Source organism: Artemia franciscana, chromosome 4 (assembly GCF_032884065.1).
Source record: "Artemia franciscana chromosome 4, ASM3288406v1, whole genome shotgun sequence".
Classification (NCBI taxonomy): domain Eukaryota; kingdom Metazoa; phylum Arthropoda; class Branchiopoda; order Anostraca; family Artemiidae; genus Artemia; species Artemia franciscana.
In genome coordinates this window covers 17,906,668-17,926,213 of record NC_088866.1, presented here as the reverse complement: position 1 = coordinate 17,926,213, position 19,546 = coordinate 17,906,668, and the positions used below count along the sequence as shown (strand labels likewise).

The window sequence follows — 19,546 nt, the reverse complement described above, 5'->3', positions numbered from 1 at the left end:
CACTAATTCTTCCTCACACATCAAATCTTCTTTCACATCCAAGGAATCATAAACTTTTCAATTTTCCTCTGAATCTTTTCCTGTCACTCTATCCCAATTTAGCACATTCTCAAAATGTTCTTCCCACCTCTCTTGAACTGTATACTTAGCACTAATTGTGGCCCTGTTCCTGTCTTTAACTGGATCAAATCAAGATTGACTGCTCCCTCTCAGTTTATTAACATGCCAGTACAATATTTTACTAATATTCCGTCTAGCTGCATCTTCCACATCCCCGATAATTTCATCGATAGCCTACAATTCACACTTCCATAGTTCGTGTTTTAAATCTTTCTCCACTTTCTTTACATTCCTCTTAATTTCGTATGATCTATGACTGAAATAATTCTTGTCCAAGCCCCTACTCTCTATTAAATATGAGCTATTTTCATTAATATCCTTGCTGTGTTTCTAACTTTCTTCCCTAAGATACCATCAGTGACTTCACAAACTATTTTCCTAAAATTATTCCATCCATCTTCTACATTGTCAAATTTTTAACTCTCCAATTTAGTATTCAAATGTTCCTGGAAATTTTCTCTCAGCTGCTCATCCTGAAGTCTACCAAAGGCATAGCTTCCTGGGAGGTAGCTGCCCTTCCGAAACTTCACCTTTAAATTAATCCTAGACACGTCTTGATGGTAATTTCTACTTTTAACATGAATAACAGCACTTCGGTTTCCAACAACTTATTCAATAAGATTAGTTGTCTTACCATCATGTGAACATCATGTTAACTTGTGAGCCATTTTATGACCATATACTGTATTGGTTATAACTAGATTGCTATGCCTACAAAATTGCTGCAGTTTGTAGCCGTTACTGTTTTCTTTTCCTACAGTAAATTTACCTTGGCTAGGATACCATCTAGCACTATTTTTACGAACCTGGGCGTTAAAATCTCCTAATAAAATACCACTTCTACCAGGGACCATGTTTCTTTGTCCTTGTAACTGCAAGTAATGTTCTTCTGAGTCTCTACTAACTCCGTCAGTCAGTTCTACATGGGCATATATATTATGACTGATGCTCTGCATTTTTTATTCATAAAATGTACGCTTAGCATTCTATTATTGATGTCTTCCCAACTAAACAGGAGTTAGCAGCTTCTTTAGTCATCATGAACCCACTCCCTGTCTGTGTATTCCGTCCTTCCTGTCTGAGTAACTAAATTCCATACCACCTACTTTTATGTTTCTTACCCCTGGGATATAAGTTTTCGAAACTCCTATTAAGCCAGTTCGAAGCGTCTGAATCCATCAATCAAAATGTTGATACGATAGTTATTTTTTAACGTCGTAACAGTCCATGTTGCACAAGTCTAATACCTCCGACTCATTATATATTCATGCTTGCAAATATTAAATATTATGTTATTACGGGAAGTTTTTTAAATATATATACATATGTAAATATATATATATACTAGCTGTTGGGGTGGCGCTTCGCGCCACCCCAACACCTAGTTGGTGGGGGCGCTTCGCGCCCCCCCCAAGCCCCCCCGCGCGCGTAAGTCGTTACGCGCCATAATAGTTACGCGCCATTGTAGTTGTGTCCCTATGTCCCACCTGTGAATATAGATATATATATATATATATATGGTTTTAACTACGTAAAACTTGCGAATATACAACATTCTTTGCTGTCCCATTGTCTTTGCATATAAATAGATTGTCAGGTTATCCCCCTGTTTCCCCCGGTGTCCCCGTTGTAGTTGTGTCCCTGTGTCCCGGTCGTCATTTATATTCCCTGTGTCCCGGGTCCCGGTCATCATTTGTATCCCGGTGTCCCGGTCTGTATATACATTCGTTTTTTAGTTTTGTTTTTCTCCTTTATTTTTTTCCTTTTTTTTTCTTTTTTAGCTTATTTAGATTTTTAGATTTTTTAGTTTTTTTTATTAGTTTTTAGTTTTTATTTCTTTTTAGTTTTTTTGTCCCGGTCGTCATTTATATCCCCCTGTTTCCCCCGGTGTCCCCGTTGTAGTTGTGTCCCTGTGTCCCGGTCGTTATTTATATTCCCTGTGTCCCGGTCGTCATTTGTATCCCGGTGTACCGGTCTGTATATACATTCGTTTTTTAGTTTTGTTTTTCTCCTTTATTTTTTTCCTTTTTTTTTCTTTTTTAGTTTATTTAGATTTTTAGATTTTTTAGTTTTTTTATTAGTTTTTAGTTTTTTTTTCTTTTTAGTTTTTTTGTAGTTTTTACCTTCTTTTTAGTTTTGTTAATTTTTTTTTTTTACTTGTGTCCTGGTCGTCATTTATACTCCCTGTGTCCCGGTGCTTTGTTGATTGCTAATCGAACATTCCTTTTGTCCTGGTCGCTTTCTCTTTGAGTGTCGTCATTTATTTTTTTCTTTTTTAGTTCTTTTAGTTTTTACCTTTTTTAGTTTTTTTTTAGTTTTTAGTTTTTTTAGTTTTTTACCTTTTTTTAGTTTTTTTAGTTTTTTAGCTTTTTTATTTTTTTTATTAGTTTTTAGTTTTTTTGTAGTTTTTGCCTTTTTTTTTAGTTTTTTGTCCTGGTCGCTTTCTCTTTGAGTGTCGTCATTTATTAGTTTTTTCCTTTTTTTTTTTAGTTTTTTATTGGTTTTTACCTTTATTTTAGCTTATTTTTCAGTTTTTTCCTTTTTTTTAGTTTTTTTTTATTTTTTATTTTTTTTAGTTTTTTACCTTTTTTTAGTTTTTTTAGTTTTTTTAGTTTTTTAGCTTTTTTACTTTTTTTATTAGTTTTTAGTTTTTTTTTTGTAGTTTTTGCCTTTTTTTAGTTTTTTCAGTTTTTTTTTTAGTTTTTTATTGGTTTTTACCTTTATAGTTTTTTTAGTTTTTTAGCTTTTTTATTTTTTTTTATTAGTTTTTAGTTTTTTTTGTAGTTTTTGCCTTTTTTTAGTTTTTTCAGTTTTGACGTCACCTAATCCAGTTTTTTCAGGTGACGTCACCTGACACATCCATCCACACATCCATCCATCCATCCATCCACAGACAACTTATTTTTATATATATAGATATATATATATCTATATAAAAATAAGTTGTCTGTCTGTCTGTGGATGGATGGATCAGGTGACGTCACCTGAAAAAACTGGATCAGGTGACGTCAAAACTGAAAAAACTAAAAAAAGGCAAAAACTACAAAAAAAACTAAAAACTAATAAAAAAAATAAAAAAGCTAAAAAACTAAAAAAACTAAAAAAAGGCAAAAACTACAAAAAAAACTAAAAACTAATAAAAAAGCTAAGAAACTAAAAAAACTAAAAAAAAGGCAAAAACTACAAAAAAAACTAAAAACTAATAAAAAAGCTAAGAAACTAAAAAAACTAAAAAAAGGCAAAAACTACAAAAAAAACTAAAAACTAATAAAAAAAAAAAAAAGCTAAAAAACTAAAAAAACTAAAAAAACTAAAAAAAGGTAAAAAACTAAAAAAACTAAAAACTAAAAAAAACTAAAAAAAAAGGAAAAAACTGAAAAATAAGCTAAAATAAAGGTAAAAACCAATAAAAAACTAAAAAAAAAACTGAAAAAACTAAAAAAAGGCAAAAACTACAAAAAAAACCTAAAAACTAATAAAAAAAGTAAAAAAGCTAAAAAACTAAAAAAACTAAAAAAACTAAAAAAAGGTAAAAAACTAAAAAAAAATAAAAATTAAAAAAAACTAAAAAAAAGGAAAAAACTGAAAAATAAGCTAAAATAAAGGTAAAAACCAATAAAAAACTAAAAAGAAAAAAAGGAAAAAACTAAAAAAAATTTTCATCTAAAAAACTAAAAAAAACTAAAAAAGGTAAAAACTAAAAGAACTAAAAAAGAAAAAAATAAATGACGAAACTCAAAGAGAAAGCGACCAGGACAAAAGGAATGTTCGATTAGCAATCAACAAAGCACCGGGACACAGGGAGTATAAATGACGACCAGGACATAAGTAAAAAAAAAAAACTATCTATATATATAAAAATAAATGACGACCAGGACATAAGTAAAAAAAAAATTAACAAAACTAAAAAGAAGGTAAAAACTACAAAAAAACTAAAAAGAAAAAAAAACTAAAAACTAATAAAAAAAACTAAAAAATCTAAAAATCTAAATAAACTAAAAAAGAAAAAAAAAGGAAAAAAATAAAGGAGAAAAACAAAACTAAAAAACGAATGTATATACAGACCGGTACACCGGGATACAAATGACGACCGGGACACAGGGAATATAAATGACGACCGGGACACAGGGACACAACTACAACGGGGACACCGGGGGAAACAGGGGGATATAAATGACGACCGGGACAAAAAAACTAAAAGGAAAAAAAACTAATAAAAAAACTAAAAAATCTAAAAATCTAAATAAGCTAAAAAAGAAAAAAAAAGGAAAAAATAAAGGAGAAAAACAAAACTAAAAAACGAATGTATATACAGACCGGGACACCGGGATACAAATGACGACCGGGACACAGGGAATATAAATGACGACCGGGACACAGGGACACAACTACAACGGGGACACCGGGGGAAACAGGGGGATGTAAATGACGACCGGGACACCGGGACAGGGAATGGTCGATTAGCAATCACCATCAACAAAGCTCAAGGGCAATCATTAGAATCATGAGGTATAGATCTGAATACAGATTGTTTTCCCATGGACCATTATATGTTGCATGTTCAAGAGTCGGTAAACCTGACAATCTATTTATATGCAAAGACAATGGGACAGCAAAGAATGTTGTATATTCGCAAGTTTTACGTAGTTAAAACCATATATATATATATATATATATATATATATATATCTATATATATATATATATATATATATATATATATATATATATATATATATATATATATATATATATATATATATATATCTATCTATATTCACAGGTGGGACATAGGGACACAACTACAATGGCGCGTAACTATTATGGCGCGTAACGACTTACGCGCGCGGGGGGGCTTGGGGGGGGCGCGAAGCGCCCCCACCAACTAGGTGTTGGGGTGGCGCGAAGCGCCACCCCAACAGCTAGTATATATATATATATATATATATCATGAAAAGAGAAATCACCAATGCAACAGCACAAACACAAAAAAAAAAGAGAGACAGAAGGAGAAAAGGAAGACTGTTTTCCTAAATTAGTGATTAATATAGACCAGCACTTGAATGAGGCCTTAACCCTACTCATCCATACAATCACATAGGTCAAACAGCATAGCCATACACAATCAAACATAAAGAATAATCCATGGACAGGCAGTCATGTCGTCAATAAGTATAAGTCGTCATTTACACATATAGTTTTCAGTAGGGCAGTACTAAAAAAAAAAATCACTAGAGCTAAGGCTACTACTATTAATCCTAATGGTACTACTACTACTACTACTACTTACAGATCAAGAACAAACTGTGGTCGCTATAAAACGTAAAATAATATTACGAATTATACAAATTTTCTTTTGTTACAACATTGAAAATAAACATAAAAATGATAGCAAAATTAAATTTTGAACTGATAAGCTTTCAGCAATTAATATCATTACGTATCAAATATTCAGTTTAATTTTTTTAGTTCTTTCCAAGACTATTCAAGACAAATATAGTTTCGCTACAAACAAGATTTTGGAAACTGCCCACTTCCCTTACTACAAAAGTCGAAAGCCTACTGCGTCATTGGCACTTCACTGAAAACGAATTATATTGCAAATATTTTCTTTCCAGTTACTACAGCATTGAAAATGAAAATAGAAATTACAGTGAAAAAAAAATCTTGTCTTTTCAAATATTTCCTTTTGTAATTATTACAACATTGAAAATAAATACAGAAATTACGGTAAAATTAAATTTTGAACTGATGATCTTTCAACAATTAATATCATTATATATCAAATATTCCCTTTGATTTCATTTGTAGTTTCCATGGCTGCTCAAGACACATATAGTTTTCAGTAGGGCAGTACTAAAAAAAAAAAAAAAAAAAAAAAAACACTAAAGCTAAGGCTACTACTATTAATCCTAATGGTACTACTACTGCTACTGCCGCTGTTAAGGGTATTAAGTTGAAAACTTTAGAATGTATTAAAATTGTATAACATTATATCAAAACATATTATGCCCACACAAATACCACCAAGGGTGGTACCAAAGCCGTCTTTCCGAAACCAAAAAAACTCAGGTTTGGCAATTTCTGAGAAAACCAAATTTTCAGATAGAGGGATGGTATAACACATGCATCTTTGACAATGATGTGACGTCATACTGCATTACATTTCTTACCCGATTCCCTGAAATGCCCTTCTTTTATTTTTAGATGACGTCATGTGGTAGACTATATCACATTGTAACTAAAAATCATGATATGAAAAGAAGATGACGTCATGTGCTATATAAAACGGATGCACTAACACAATTCTCCTTAATAGTGATTGTTAGCAATTGGTGAAAACACTCATAAAAGACATAATGCTGTCAAGAGAGCAAGCTAAGCAGAAGACAAACCAAAACGAGCCTCAAAACAAAGCAACTAAATTTTGGTTTAATCTTAAGCAAAGAGTGATTGAATCAATGCCAAAGATTTCTGCCAAAAAACGAGAAAACAACTCATCAGTGGAAGCAATTCAGAAATTAAAAGAAGCTGAGAATATACTTGCTGCAAGACAAAAAATTTTGGAAAAAAAAATTGAAGAAGAACATATTGGCGCAAAGAAAAATTATGCGAAAAATAGGGAAGCTGCTCTGCTAGCACTAAAAAAGAAGAAGTTATATGAGAAGCAGTTGCAGCAAGTACTTGGAACATTGTCAGTAATTAAGCTTCAACAAGAAGCCTATAAATTAGCTTGTGTAAATAGATTGTGTAAATAAAGATTTTTATAAAATACTAATCTAGTTTACAGATATGTAGAATACCTCCACAGAAGGCACGAACCAAGGGGGAAATCATCCCCGGGGGTCCACAATACAAACCGGGAGACCCCCCCCCCCACCCGAGGCTGTAAACGCAGGCGGAAGAAGAAGAAGGCCCCCCGAACGCACACCCAGCCGGGTATATATATATATACATACATATATATATATATATATATATATATATATATATATATATATATATATATATATATATATATATATATATATATATATTGAGCTGCAAAATTTCATATTTCATTTTCCCCTTATTTATTGTGCGTACTTATCTGGTAAAGATACCTGACGAAAACATTTTTCCTGTGCTTAGTTGTTGCTCGTGGTATAGCTGTTTCTGAATCTGTGCCTTATTAATAGTTATAATTCTTAATCTGACGTTTATATATATATATATATACATAGCATTTGACCAGTTACCAACTTCCAAGTGTGTTGCATGAAATGCCCAATTTTCTTATAGTTCCTTATACATAAGTTATCGATATTCTTTGGTCTTATGTAAATTTTCAATAAGTTTTTTAAATTCTTGTAAATTTCCAAAGAAACGCTGGTCTTGGGGGTTTCACTAACATTTATACTCGAAAAAAACTTAGGTGGTTGTGTGAAAAGTAAGCTATATGTGCCAGTGCTTAATTCTTCTGCGTCCAAGATCAATAAACGTAATGGGGACAGTTACATTGACCCAAATTACAAGTTGTTTTACTGTGAAAAGAAAGAATGAGTCTGTTTATAAGGGGATCAAATCTCAATTTGAACACGGCTATGACACAAAAAATTCAAGATATATTGACAAACAAGTTTCTTCTAAAAGTACCTCTTGTCTTTTTGGTTTTAATTTAGATTATTCGTATTGGAATTGTACATACAAAAACGGGTTATTTGAAAGCAAAATAGACACCTTTTTGATTGATGCCAAACATAATCTTATCTAGGACAGTTTAGGTTTACCTTGGCTGTGGTGATTCGAAAGCCGTTATGTAGTTTTTTGGGTTAGATTTATAGTTCAATCTCCTTGAACAGACCAGATTTACAAGTTAATCTAACTTCTTTTCTCTTGTCTTATTTAATTCTCGATTTGTTTAGAACTTCCTCTGTTGTCTAAAATGAGTTATATGCTCTTTAGTTACTCCGCAAAAATAGATGGGAAATGGAGCTTTTGATATTAAAGCGTTTGTGATGTATCTTAGATGCCTAACAAGCTTCCCTTGTACAAATTCCTGGTCCTTAATAATAATAAAAAAGAAGATATATATTTTCAAGCTTTTCTGTTCTGCCGTAAAATCAATGTTGTGCAACGTAATGGCTTTTGAGTTACTGAGGCCTAACTCTTTTTACCGTACTGTGAAATAGCTGTTTCTATGCACTGAAACTCAGCTTTAACCCTAACCACCCCAAAATGTGAAATCATCCTCTTGCGGCACTCTTGCATAGCAAGATGCCTTAATTTGGTTGAGTTTTTCCGTCTGAATTTAGGTTTCTCTACAGGTCTAATGTGTTACTCCAAAATCATTCTAGAAAGAATGTTGTAGTCCATTTTTTCGTATCTAATCTGTTCAGCAGGATATCTGGAGTTTTTTTTCACAGACATTTCGGTATTCCTTTTTCACTTCCAGAAATGTTCATGAAAATAAAGCTTTCACGAAATTTTCAAAACTTTTGCTAAATTTTTTATCCCTTCTTGGGGGCCTTAAAAAACTTGCTTGAAAGTGATCTCCAATAACGTTTAAAAAAATGTCAATGTCTTTTTTCTATTTGGTTGCATTCCTGTGAAGCATTTTCTTTCAGTAACTGATCAAGAGAGGAAGGGGTGGAGTTTTCACGTAGCCATTGACCGAGGTCATAAAAAAAGTGCGTGGGCTTGTGAAAACACATAGCATGGGTTTTTAAATGGTCTTCCGAATTACCCACTTTGATACAATTTTTTAATTTGATTTGGCTTTTTGCTTAAGTTTTAATCGGGAGGGGGACGCTGTAAATAATTTTTCCCAGGGCACCACTAAACCTAAGAACGGCTCTGGGTATTATGAATGACTCCGAAAAACTGCGAAATCAACATGTACTATGGAATGCGTAATGGGAAATTTTAAATGGACACTTTAAGATGAATGGACCCTTCTGCAGCTAAGAACAGCACAACACAAAGGATGCATTTTTTTCACGTAGGAATGTAAATATTTGCTACATATAAAAAAAAAATTACCAACAACGTATCTTTACGTCTTAGTGAAATTGATCAAGTGAAAAAAGATAAATGTATTCGGTTGACTAAAAGCAGTGGTGAGTGACGGAAAAAAAAAAGTTGAATTTAAACTACCTACTACTGCTAAAAACTCACCGTAGTACCAAGCCGCTCCAGGCCAACACAGCTACGCACTATCCTCCTCCATTCCAATCTATTTAAAGCTTCCCTCTTTCCACCCTCCCAGGAAGTTCCGATTTCCCTTAAATCTTTCTTTATGACATCCTCCCACCCCAACCGTAGACGACCTGCTTTACGCTTAAACCTTGACGGTTGGCCAAAACCGACAATCTTCGGCAGTCTGTCATCCGCAGAACGTGCCCAAGCCATCTCAACCTTTCTCTCATTATAACTCTAGAAAGCGAGATTGAACCGCATTTTTCGTACAGCCGACTGTTTGAAATACGGTCAGATGTCCGGGTACACAGAACAATCCGTAGGCAATTTCTCTGGAAAATATTTAGTATATCTTCATCCGCTTTTCGGAGCGCCCATGTTTCAGAACCTATTCTAGTCTTGATTTGCAGATTTGACTTTCTATTCTTCTAACCTTCTTTCAACTGTGAAAAAACAACCTGAGCGTTGGCTATTCTACTTTTAACATCTTCACTGCTCCCACCGTCTTTACTAATAATACCACCAAGGTAATTGAAGCTGTCCACCTGATCAATCTTTTCGTTACCCAGGGTAACCTTCTCATCTTCACTTATTCCTAGCCTTAGGGACTTAGTATTCTTAACATTAATTTTTGAACCTGTTATAGAGCCCTGAACTCGCAAAACCTCTAAAGGTTCATTTATTTTTCTTACACTTTCATCTAGGATACTTAAATCATCAGCATAATCTAAGTTCAGGAGAGTTTTTCCTTCCCATTTGATTCCGTGTTTTCCCATGGTCTTTCCTGTACTCCTTAAGACAAAGTCCATCAAAATGATCCATATAAAGATGGATAGAACACAATCCTACTTAACTCCTGATTTAATACAAAACCAGCTGCTAACCTCATTTCCTACTTTAACCACAGCAGTGTTATTGTCGTACATAGCACTAATTACTTTAATGCATTTGTCTGTTATACCATACAAGGATAAGACCTTCGCTAAAGCTCTTCTATCAACAGAATTGAATGCTTGCTCATAATCTATAAAACTAAGGCAAAAAATACTGATTCTTCTTTCTGTATAAGATTATGCACGATTCTTATGCTGACATCATACTCCAGGCCAAAAACAAAACTGATCATGTCCCTCATATATATTATCAGTCAAAAAGAGTTCAAGTACATATTCAAAAAATTTTTCAGAAGTCTTTTTCAAATTTTTTGCGAAGTTTTACTATTCTTAATTTTTGTTAAGGATTTTCATTTCTTTCAATTTGTGTCGTAATGTCTTAATAATTTACGTTTTTTGTCGAGAAAATTCACTCTCGAATTCACTTCTGTCGAGATATTTCCAGTTAAACCGAAAAGGTCAAAGGGATTTGCCTCAGCTGTTGCATTGAAAAAAATAAGAGGAATAAACTATATGTAATTAGTTTATTAGGTATAAATTTTGTTTATTTTTATTCATGTCTTTTAGTTTTACTGCTGTTGATGAACACTGTATATGTGTTCGAAATATCCAGTTAAATAATTTTATATCTATTCACTGTCAATAAAAAGGTTTCATCCCTATTTTGAACTGTTTAACTTTCTTAATGTATCGAGGCTAATAGTTGGCGATGGACTGCCAGACGCTATTGGGCTATGTGAAATCTTTTGGATAACAGCAATGAAATGTTACTGGAAATACCCAGATATAGGATGGAACGACAAAGCCGGCAGAGGATGGCAAGTGTTGGCCCTGCGTTTTGCATAATCGAATGACTTGTACATTTTCAGGAATGATCTATAAAAGAATCCGAAAGAGATCTTTGGAAAAAATCGGAAAGAGATCAGTAATGTGTACCTATTTCCAAGTGGTTCCATCCCTTTATTTTTTTAAAAACCCTTGGTTTTGTAGACAGTATGAACTCGTCCGTGTGAGTTTATAGTGATCGGAAGGTTTAACCTTAATTTATCTGATCTTGCATTTTCAGTGACAGTGGGTTTTCTATCATCTCTTCTCACAGCTGAAGCCTTACGAATAGTTTGTATTCTGACATATGTGGCTGTGACTACGGCATTCATAACAGATAATGTTTTCTCCTCTCTTAATTTGGTGCAGAACTTAGTACCAGTAAATGATCTATCGGACCATTTTCCCGTCTTCCTGTATTTATTACTAAGAAGCTGGTGAGTTAGTGGATCCCTACTTTGAGCTTGGCTTCCTTTAAATAAGGTCAAGCCCGTTTCTTAGATTTTGATTAGCAGAGGTGCCATGGGGCATATTTGACAGAGATATGGATTTTTGTTTCACAGTTTGACTCCTTTTATGAATCCGTCAAAAGTTCTATTGTCAATGTGTATACTGCAGCCACATGTGGATCCAGATCTAAAAGATCTAGTCCCGTGAATCCATGGATATTCCCAGGCCTTATGAGAAACTGGAGAGAAAAACTAGCCTTTGGAAATTTTACAAGTCAACAAACTCATCGTCAAGTCACCTGTTGCTCGCCTTCAATGTTTCAAAAACTACAGATAACATTTACAATTTACTTATTCGGAATTCTAAACTCCTTTATAATTTTCAGGAATTTTCAAATTGCAGAAAATGTTTTTTGGAGAGTATTGCAAGTGATTAATTTTGACCTCCATCCTTTGCCTCCGCCATTTAGTTTCTCTCCCAAGTTTTATGATTGATGGCTCGTAGTTCAGTAAGAATTTAATTTTCAAGAGGTAAATACTTACCTCCTATTTTACAAAAGTGGGAAAGGCAACTGCTTCTTCAGTAAACTCGGGTCTTTCTAAGCCTGATTTCAAATCTTATCTTGGTCCACCTTAATTGAAATCAATAGCTCTGGGGCCTGTTTCTGATGCTTAGACAAGTAGACTTACCAATGGGTTAAATGATTCAGCACCTTCTAGTTTTGTTTCTGATGCTTAGACAAGTAGACTTACCAATGGGTTAAATGATTCAGCACCTTCTAATTTTAATTGTATGCCCATCTAGGTAGCAAAATCCATTTGTCCTTCAATCATTTGACACGAGCTGTAGATCTCTTTTTGAGACTAAAATTTTTCCTAGTTCGCTCAGACAAGCTTTAGTGATTACTTTATATAAAGGTGAATCTCAGAAAGATCGAGATGATTATATGTCGATATATTATTGTATGTATTTAGCTAAATTTTTGAATAGGCTATACTTTACCGTGTACTTTCCTTATTAAAATTAAATTTCAGAACTTTTTTAGAACAGAGTCTTACATTTTAAAACCTTCTGTTTGGAGAGTAATTCTGGGGTTCGATGCTAATTTTCCTGATTGTCCGAGCTTCCTGATTTTCCCGCAAATTTCTCAGACTTATCCCAACTTTCGGGAATTCATCTTTCAAGAGCTCGTTACGTTTGGTATTTTGATTGATGAGTCAGGCATCATATTAGCCAAATTAAAATTAAGATATCAAGGGATCTCGGTATTCTTAGAAGGTTCAAACACATTTTCTCCTGGACTGATTATAAAAATTTCTCGTATGAATTCACTATATGAATGTCAACTCTTTCTTCCTTTCTGATGCCTCTTTTAGCGTATATGAAAAGCAAGAAACCTTAATCATGATGCAAATAATCTTATGAATTAGCTGTTACTTGATTTGAAGTCACATTATGTTGCTTCATGCGTTTGTTGCTGAATATTTTTGACCTTTATTGCTCGATATTTTAGTTTTTGTTGTATTGGTAAAATCTTATAATTACAATTATTTTCTTGAAATACCCATTAATTTGAGAGGGCAATGTCCTCTTGATACCCCTCTGCTTACGTCAGAAATGGTAGAGCTAAGCCACCTGAAGCCAACACAGCTGCACACCCTCCTCTAACCCTATTTATTCAAAACTTTATCTGCCATCTATATTCTAAAATAAATAGATCTTATCCAGATAGAAAAACACAGAGAAATATTTTTTAATTTTTATCTTTTGTGGTTTTGTTTTCAACAAATTGTGGTTTAATTTTGTGAGAAAATTGCGTGAGACGAGCTGATAGACTTTATTATCATATAGGAACAAATGGATGAAATTGGTGAGTAATTTTTTATTGTCATGTAAATAGCTTTATCCACTGTTGTTGGCTAGCCTACTCATAACATACCCCTTCAAGATTCTGTAAAGCTGTTCCCTATTGAATACTTTTTCAGGTAGTAGGCCTGAATGCCGCAAAATATAAGGATCTAGGAAAGTAGCTCTTCAGACAGAGATGTGCTAGAATAAAAAGAGAGACACTTTTAGATTTTTAATTCCATCTTCATTTTTATGGGATACCACCAGATGGCTGATATATATATATATATATATATATATATATATATATATATATATAAATATATATATTTATAAATTTTTAAATTAGCCAACCAGTAGGCCTATTATAAGCCTAGGAGCCCAGCTGGACATAAGGAAACTTGTTAAGAAAACAATTCTTACTCTATACTATAGAAAATAATCATCATTAACACGTTTTGTAGGTAGAGAACCTTTATCTTCACCTTCTTCCAGTTTTTCTAAAAAGTTCATGAATTTCTTAGAACCTATATATTTACAGAGTATATACCCCACCCCTAATGCACATCCATACACCCCAAATTGCTTCCTGAATCTAAAATATAACATATTTACATCACAAATGAACTTTACTCCCATATCAGCCATGTGGTGGATATCCAGCATAGACCTGTCATGTAGGTAAATTTCAGGGCTCTCTTGAGAGAGAAGAAGTGGATATAGGCTCTTCAGAATGTGTTCCCTACATATACTATAGCCTGTAAACCTTAAATTGTATTTGCCAGCAAGATAAGGTGGTAGATCCTCCTGCTGGTTCTCACTGGTGGTGAGTGATGTAATTTTGTTGGCTTAGCTTCCCAGTCCAGCCTCCCCTCAGCCCTCTCCCAAGCCTTCAAGGCTAGAGTCCCTGTTGACTCCAGCCTTGAAGGAGTTGGGAGTCTCAGCTTGGGTGGTTGACTTGGATAGGCTATTCCAGAGGGGGACCACCCAAATGGAAAAGAAGCCACATTGTTTCCTTCTCTGACATCCAGGCAGGTGAAGCTTCAGACTGTGACCTCTTGAAAAACCCACCTCTGAAAGTTTCATTTTCCTAATCTAGCCTCTTTCCAAGATAGCCAAAAGTAACTAACATAAAATTTTACCAGCAGTTGATTAGAAAACAGGTAAAAATGTCAGAAAAAAAACAAGGACAATATAATTCATTGGTTCTTGTTGCATATTTTAAAGTAAAAATTTTGTAATTTCTTTGGTTAGTTTTTTAATATAGCCTAAGGCTAGATATTGCTTAAGCATAGACTTAGGGCTGTTGAGAAGGAAATATGTCAAGAAAGCAATTTGTACATGTAGAAAAATTGTAGGCCTAGTTGAAACTTTTTGACTGTTAATTTCACTATACTCTACCCCCCCCCCCCCCCCCCAGTGTGAAAATATAAGCCTATTGCCCAAATTGTGTATTTACCATGTGTCACTCTTGTTTCAACTATGTACCAATAAATTGAATCAACATGTGGAAATATAAAATTTGAGCTATATATTTGTACATTGGGGTAGGGCAGAGGATAGTAGGATTGGAGTCAAAATGTGTTAACTACAATTATTTTGCATATTATGAAGCTAGTAGGTATTGTTTTACAAACATGTTTTGTTCTCAACAGCTCTAATTCTAGGCTTACATCATAGGGCTATTTGAGACTATTGGAGGGGGACTAAAGATGAATTGGCAAAAACAAAAGCAAGACCATAAAATTGAGCATAAAATCAGCAATCTAAAATGTCTTTCTTTTTGTTCTAGCATGTCTCCTTCAGGAGATGTTACTTCAAACCTTTACCTGCCAAATTTCTAGTGTAGAGGCTGCTTGCTATCTTGGAAAGTAATTGACTTAATGAATAAAACTTTCAGGAATGAATCCAGGGCTTAGAACATCCACTTAGAAGGTATTGTCAAGCTGAGGGCCATAGCTCTAGCATGTATATTGGGGGTGAGTAAGAGGAGTCCATATCTAGATAGTCAAGGGGCATGGGCTATATAATGATTGCTATCCAAATTATTGGGGGGAGGGCAACAGGAAGCAATGTGAAACTCTCTAGATTATGAGGGAGATGGTGGCCAAATGATCCCCCTCCTACAAACATAAGACTCCAAAAAATTTGAAATTCAAAAGCAGGTTGAACATACTTAGGGAAAGAGATTATATCCAGTAGCAGGGGTGGGTGGCTAGGATAATAAAATGAAGATATATAATAATGTATTTTAAATCTAAGGGGGGAGGGTCTTTTTTATTTTTCAATAAAGATGAAAAGAAATCAAAGTTAAAAGGGGGGGGGGGGAATTACCTATTACCTTAAATCATAGCTTGGATTAAGTTAAAAATTTCTATCTGTAAGATTAATTTTTTGTCCAGTTGTTAATTACTTCCTGGTTGAGGATCCACCTACCTCTCAGTTGAATAGGAACCCTTGATGTAGCCATTCATTTTCAGTTTTGCAGTTAAATGCATGATTTGTATCAGCTGATACTGTGTCTTCTGACAGCTGGTTCCATAGGTTAGCAACTCTGGCTGAATAACTGGCTTCTTTCTCTAGTGGTGCAATGTTATGTTGAAAGTTTTCCAAATGTCCTCTAGTCATATAATGCAAGGGTTGGACAAATAGATCAGGAAAGGTATTTTTATATCTAATTTTATGGGCTAGAATCATATCTCCTTGCTTTCTTCTATATGTAAAAGTGGGGTGTCTAAGATAGTGCCAATGCTCTTCAGAGACACTTGGTGTAATCTACTGATCATTTTAGTTGCTCTGTACTGCACTTTCCCAGGACTTCTTTGTCCTTGTTAAAAAAAAGGATACTACAGACATTTCAGCCTAAAGTCATGGCTAAACCTATGCCTTACACAGTTTCAAGAACCCTTTAGGATACTGGTTTGAGGTTGTCTTTTTGATAATGGAAAGATATCAGAAGGCAGACAATGATTCAGTCCTGGCATGGGTGCTGAAATTCAATATGTTGTCAATGATAACTCTAAGGCTTCTTTCTTCAGAAATTGTATAAAGAAGATTATCTTAGAGGAAATACTGCTGGTGAGGATTATGTTTCCCAAAATGGGGCATGTGAGATTTATCGGTATTGAAGGCAAGGAGCCATGTATCAGCCCAACTTACAAGACTCTCAAGGTCAATCTAGATAAATTGTAAATAAGGAGTTGTGGCAGCTTTACCCTCTAATTTAGAATCATTGACATTAAGAGTGATGAGGTTTGGTAGAAGATTTAGAACATCATTTGTCTAGAAGTTAAGGAGGCTTTGTCTAAGAATAGAACCCTGGGGACACCACTTAAAATTGTTGCAGGGGAGGAAAAATGAGGAACACCATGAGAAGTGTATCCATGAGGGTGTATGCGCAGCACTTTTTATTGGAAGATCATCAGCTTCTTTTTTTTTGGTTCATTGAAAGTAACCATCCAGGCACCAGCCCACTTTAGATTTCCAAAATATCTGTATGATAAGGCAGGGAGACTTGGATTGGGATAACTACAAGTGTTGTGGCATCATGAGCGAAGTGATGCAGATGGTTCACAAGATTGTCTCCCATGTCATTTATGCAGAGAATGAAAAGTGTAGGTCCTGATACACTGCTCTGGGATATGATGGTCTTTATTGTACATTTGGGAGAGTAAACCTGTCAATACAAAAACCTAAAAGCTGATACCATGAATTTTTTTCTGGAAAGCTATCATATTCATTTCAATTCACTATCTTAATTATGTTACACTGGGGCTCTAAATATTTTTGCAGAATTCTACATCTATTAGTAGGTATCTTAACTCTGTAAATTAATAACTTTGTGTGGTAAGACTATAAATAATGAGGACAAAATCAGAACAGCTTTAAAAATGAAACAATATATGGCATTTATCTTCAACTACCTAAACAGTTTACAATCATTTTATTTCAAACTAAGGGTTTTTATTTCTTGGAAATAAAGACATTAATTGTACTCTCACGTTGGAACTTTTGCATATTAGAACTCCAAAAATATTTCTGAATAATAGAGTATTTTCTAAGAAATTTAAACCTAGTTGTTTGAACTAGGTTTGAACAGTTATTTGAAAACTTTACAGATTGATATGATTATGTACAAAAACTAATGTCAACCTTAAGCAAGTTATCTGTAGTTAGAAAAAGAGTTTTTTTTACACCTGAATATCTGGGTCATACACAAGCTATTTGAAAAATCCAGAACATAAAATTAATTCTACTGCCTTTTAATGTCGGGCAGGGGTTTACTAAATTTATTTTAAACCAAAAACTGGCAGCATTCATACAAGATACCATGTTATATAGGAGATCTGTTCCTCATCCTAAAAGTAAATCATATCTTCAAATAGGATCTACAGTTGATTTCCTGCTGAACTTTACGAAGGGTAATTACCTTTGAGGCAGTTATGACAGTGCTTTAGACTCCAGCGTGTGAATTTGAGAGGAGCTTTAAATAACAGCCAGATATGGATATGAGAGTTTACCATTTGATAATTTAGAAGATGGATGGATAGATTTGGCAAATAGTTTCTAAAGTAGCCAAAGGTGTATTAAGAAGGAAGCAGCTAAGAATATTGATTTAAACCCTTTTAAGCTTGGAAAAAGGTGTATTTTGCATGAGACATTTCTGAACAATAGATTCTATGAGAGTAAGTGCAATGCAAAGGGCAGTAGTGAAGGGATTAAAGTGTGAGTTATGGAGATGTGAAATTGCTAAAAATTATATAGAAAAGAAATAATATAGAAATACTGTTCTCTAGTGTCCTTACAATTACCTTAAGTCTTTATAGTGACAGTGATCAGTTAATAATGATAGGGCACTAGGACATCTGCTGCCTGCCATCATAAGAGCCTTTTCAATTGATAGGATATGAAGCTGTCAATCATCAGTGAATTCACAATAATCTTGCTTAGACCATTCTACACACTTTTGATCTAATTGAGGAGAAAATGGTCTATCAATTATGTGCTGTCAGTCTTGTAGAGCAGGTTTGGTGAATGACTTGCGTTTCTTGACAATTGAGCAGGCTGGAAAGGTTCTTTATTGTTGCACCAGAAATGTTTGTAGGTCATTATCATGTCACCTCTTCATTGACAGTATGCTAATTTTGGTTGCTTGAGGCTCTGCTGTGGATACACATATTTTTTAGCTTTAAAGACTTTACATATTTTGCTGTCCATCTTTGGATAGGTTTGAGAGCCATCTGGTCCATTTCATTAATTGGCATGACAACACACTTCCTGAGCTCTAATCTTCATCTCACCAGGATCTTGTAAAGCTTAGTTACATTTGCAGGAGATCTACGTGTATTTGCGCGTTTGGTGATACCAAGTTTTTGGTTTTCCTTCGCTACTGCAGCTTTGGTGTGGCAGTTGAATTTAAGGTCTTCATCTGCAACGTTTCCCAGATATCTTCTTGAAATATTCTTGGGAAGAGGCTGTCTCACACCACCATCTCTTGCCATTGAGTATGGTAGTCCTAAGTTTTTTGTTTTATTTTCCAAAGTAGAGAACCTTGCACTTTTCAGCATTAAACTTGAGCCTTCACATCCTAACATTGTCGAGATTTTATTGTAGAGTTTGCACCTTCCTGAGTATCAACAGGCCTGATAAGTTTTGAGTCGTCAGTATAAAGGCCATTTGTTGTAACGTTTCTTGGAACATTATCAATGCATATATTGAAGAATGTAGACCCCAAAATAGTTCTTTGAGGGAACCTGTTATCACTTAAGAACCCTGTTACTCCAGAAATGTAGGGCATACCAATCTCACTATTAACTCTGACCCGCTGCTTTTGTTGCATCAAGGCGAGCATAGTCCAGTACACCACACCCCTTTCAATTCCTATTGCCTTCAGTTTCAAATAAAGACTATGTTGGACTTAATCAAATGCTTAGCAATCTACCTGGCCCATGCCTACTGGAAGACCTTGGTCAAGGAGCTCGGCTGTTTAATTTTACGAGCAAAACAGATTTGTTTCAGTTTATCAACCTGGACAGAAACCATGTTGTTGTTTGACTGTTTATGGCCAAACGCTTGAGAACGCCAGTATTTCCAATCGTTTTTAAGGATTTTTCCTACAGTAGACGCGGTGCTGATTGGACAATATTTGTAGGCATTGCTCTTGTCTCCTCCTTTGTGTTTTGGGGAGATATTTGCTACTTTCCAATCTATTGGCTTGACTTTCGTTTCGATGG

General features: G+C 34.3%; 1 protein-coding gene across 7 annotated transcripts in view; it reads left to right on the top strand.

Annotated features, from left to right (window-relative positions):
* Positions 1-13,199: 13,199 nt before the first annotated feature.
* LOC136026083 (paxillin-like) overlaps positions 13,200-19,546 on the top strand; it is a 147,575-nt gene continuing 141,228 nt past the window's right edge. For all 7 annotated transcript variants that reach the window (XM_065702282.1, XM_065702288.1, XM_065702280.1 and 4 more), the window contains exon 1: positions 13,200-13,335. In XM_065702282.1, coding sequence (XP_065558354.1) covers positions 13,323-13,335 — 13 coding nt within the window. In that variant the 5' untranslated portion in view covers positions 13,200-13,322. The remainder of the gene's footprint in view (positions 13,336-19,546) is intronic.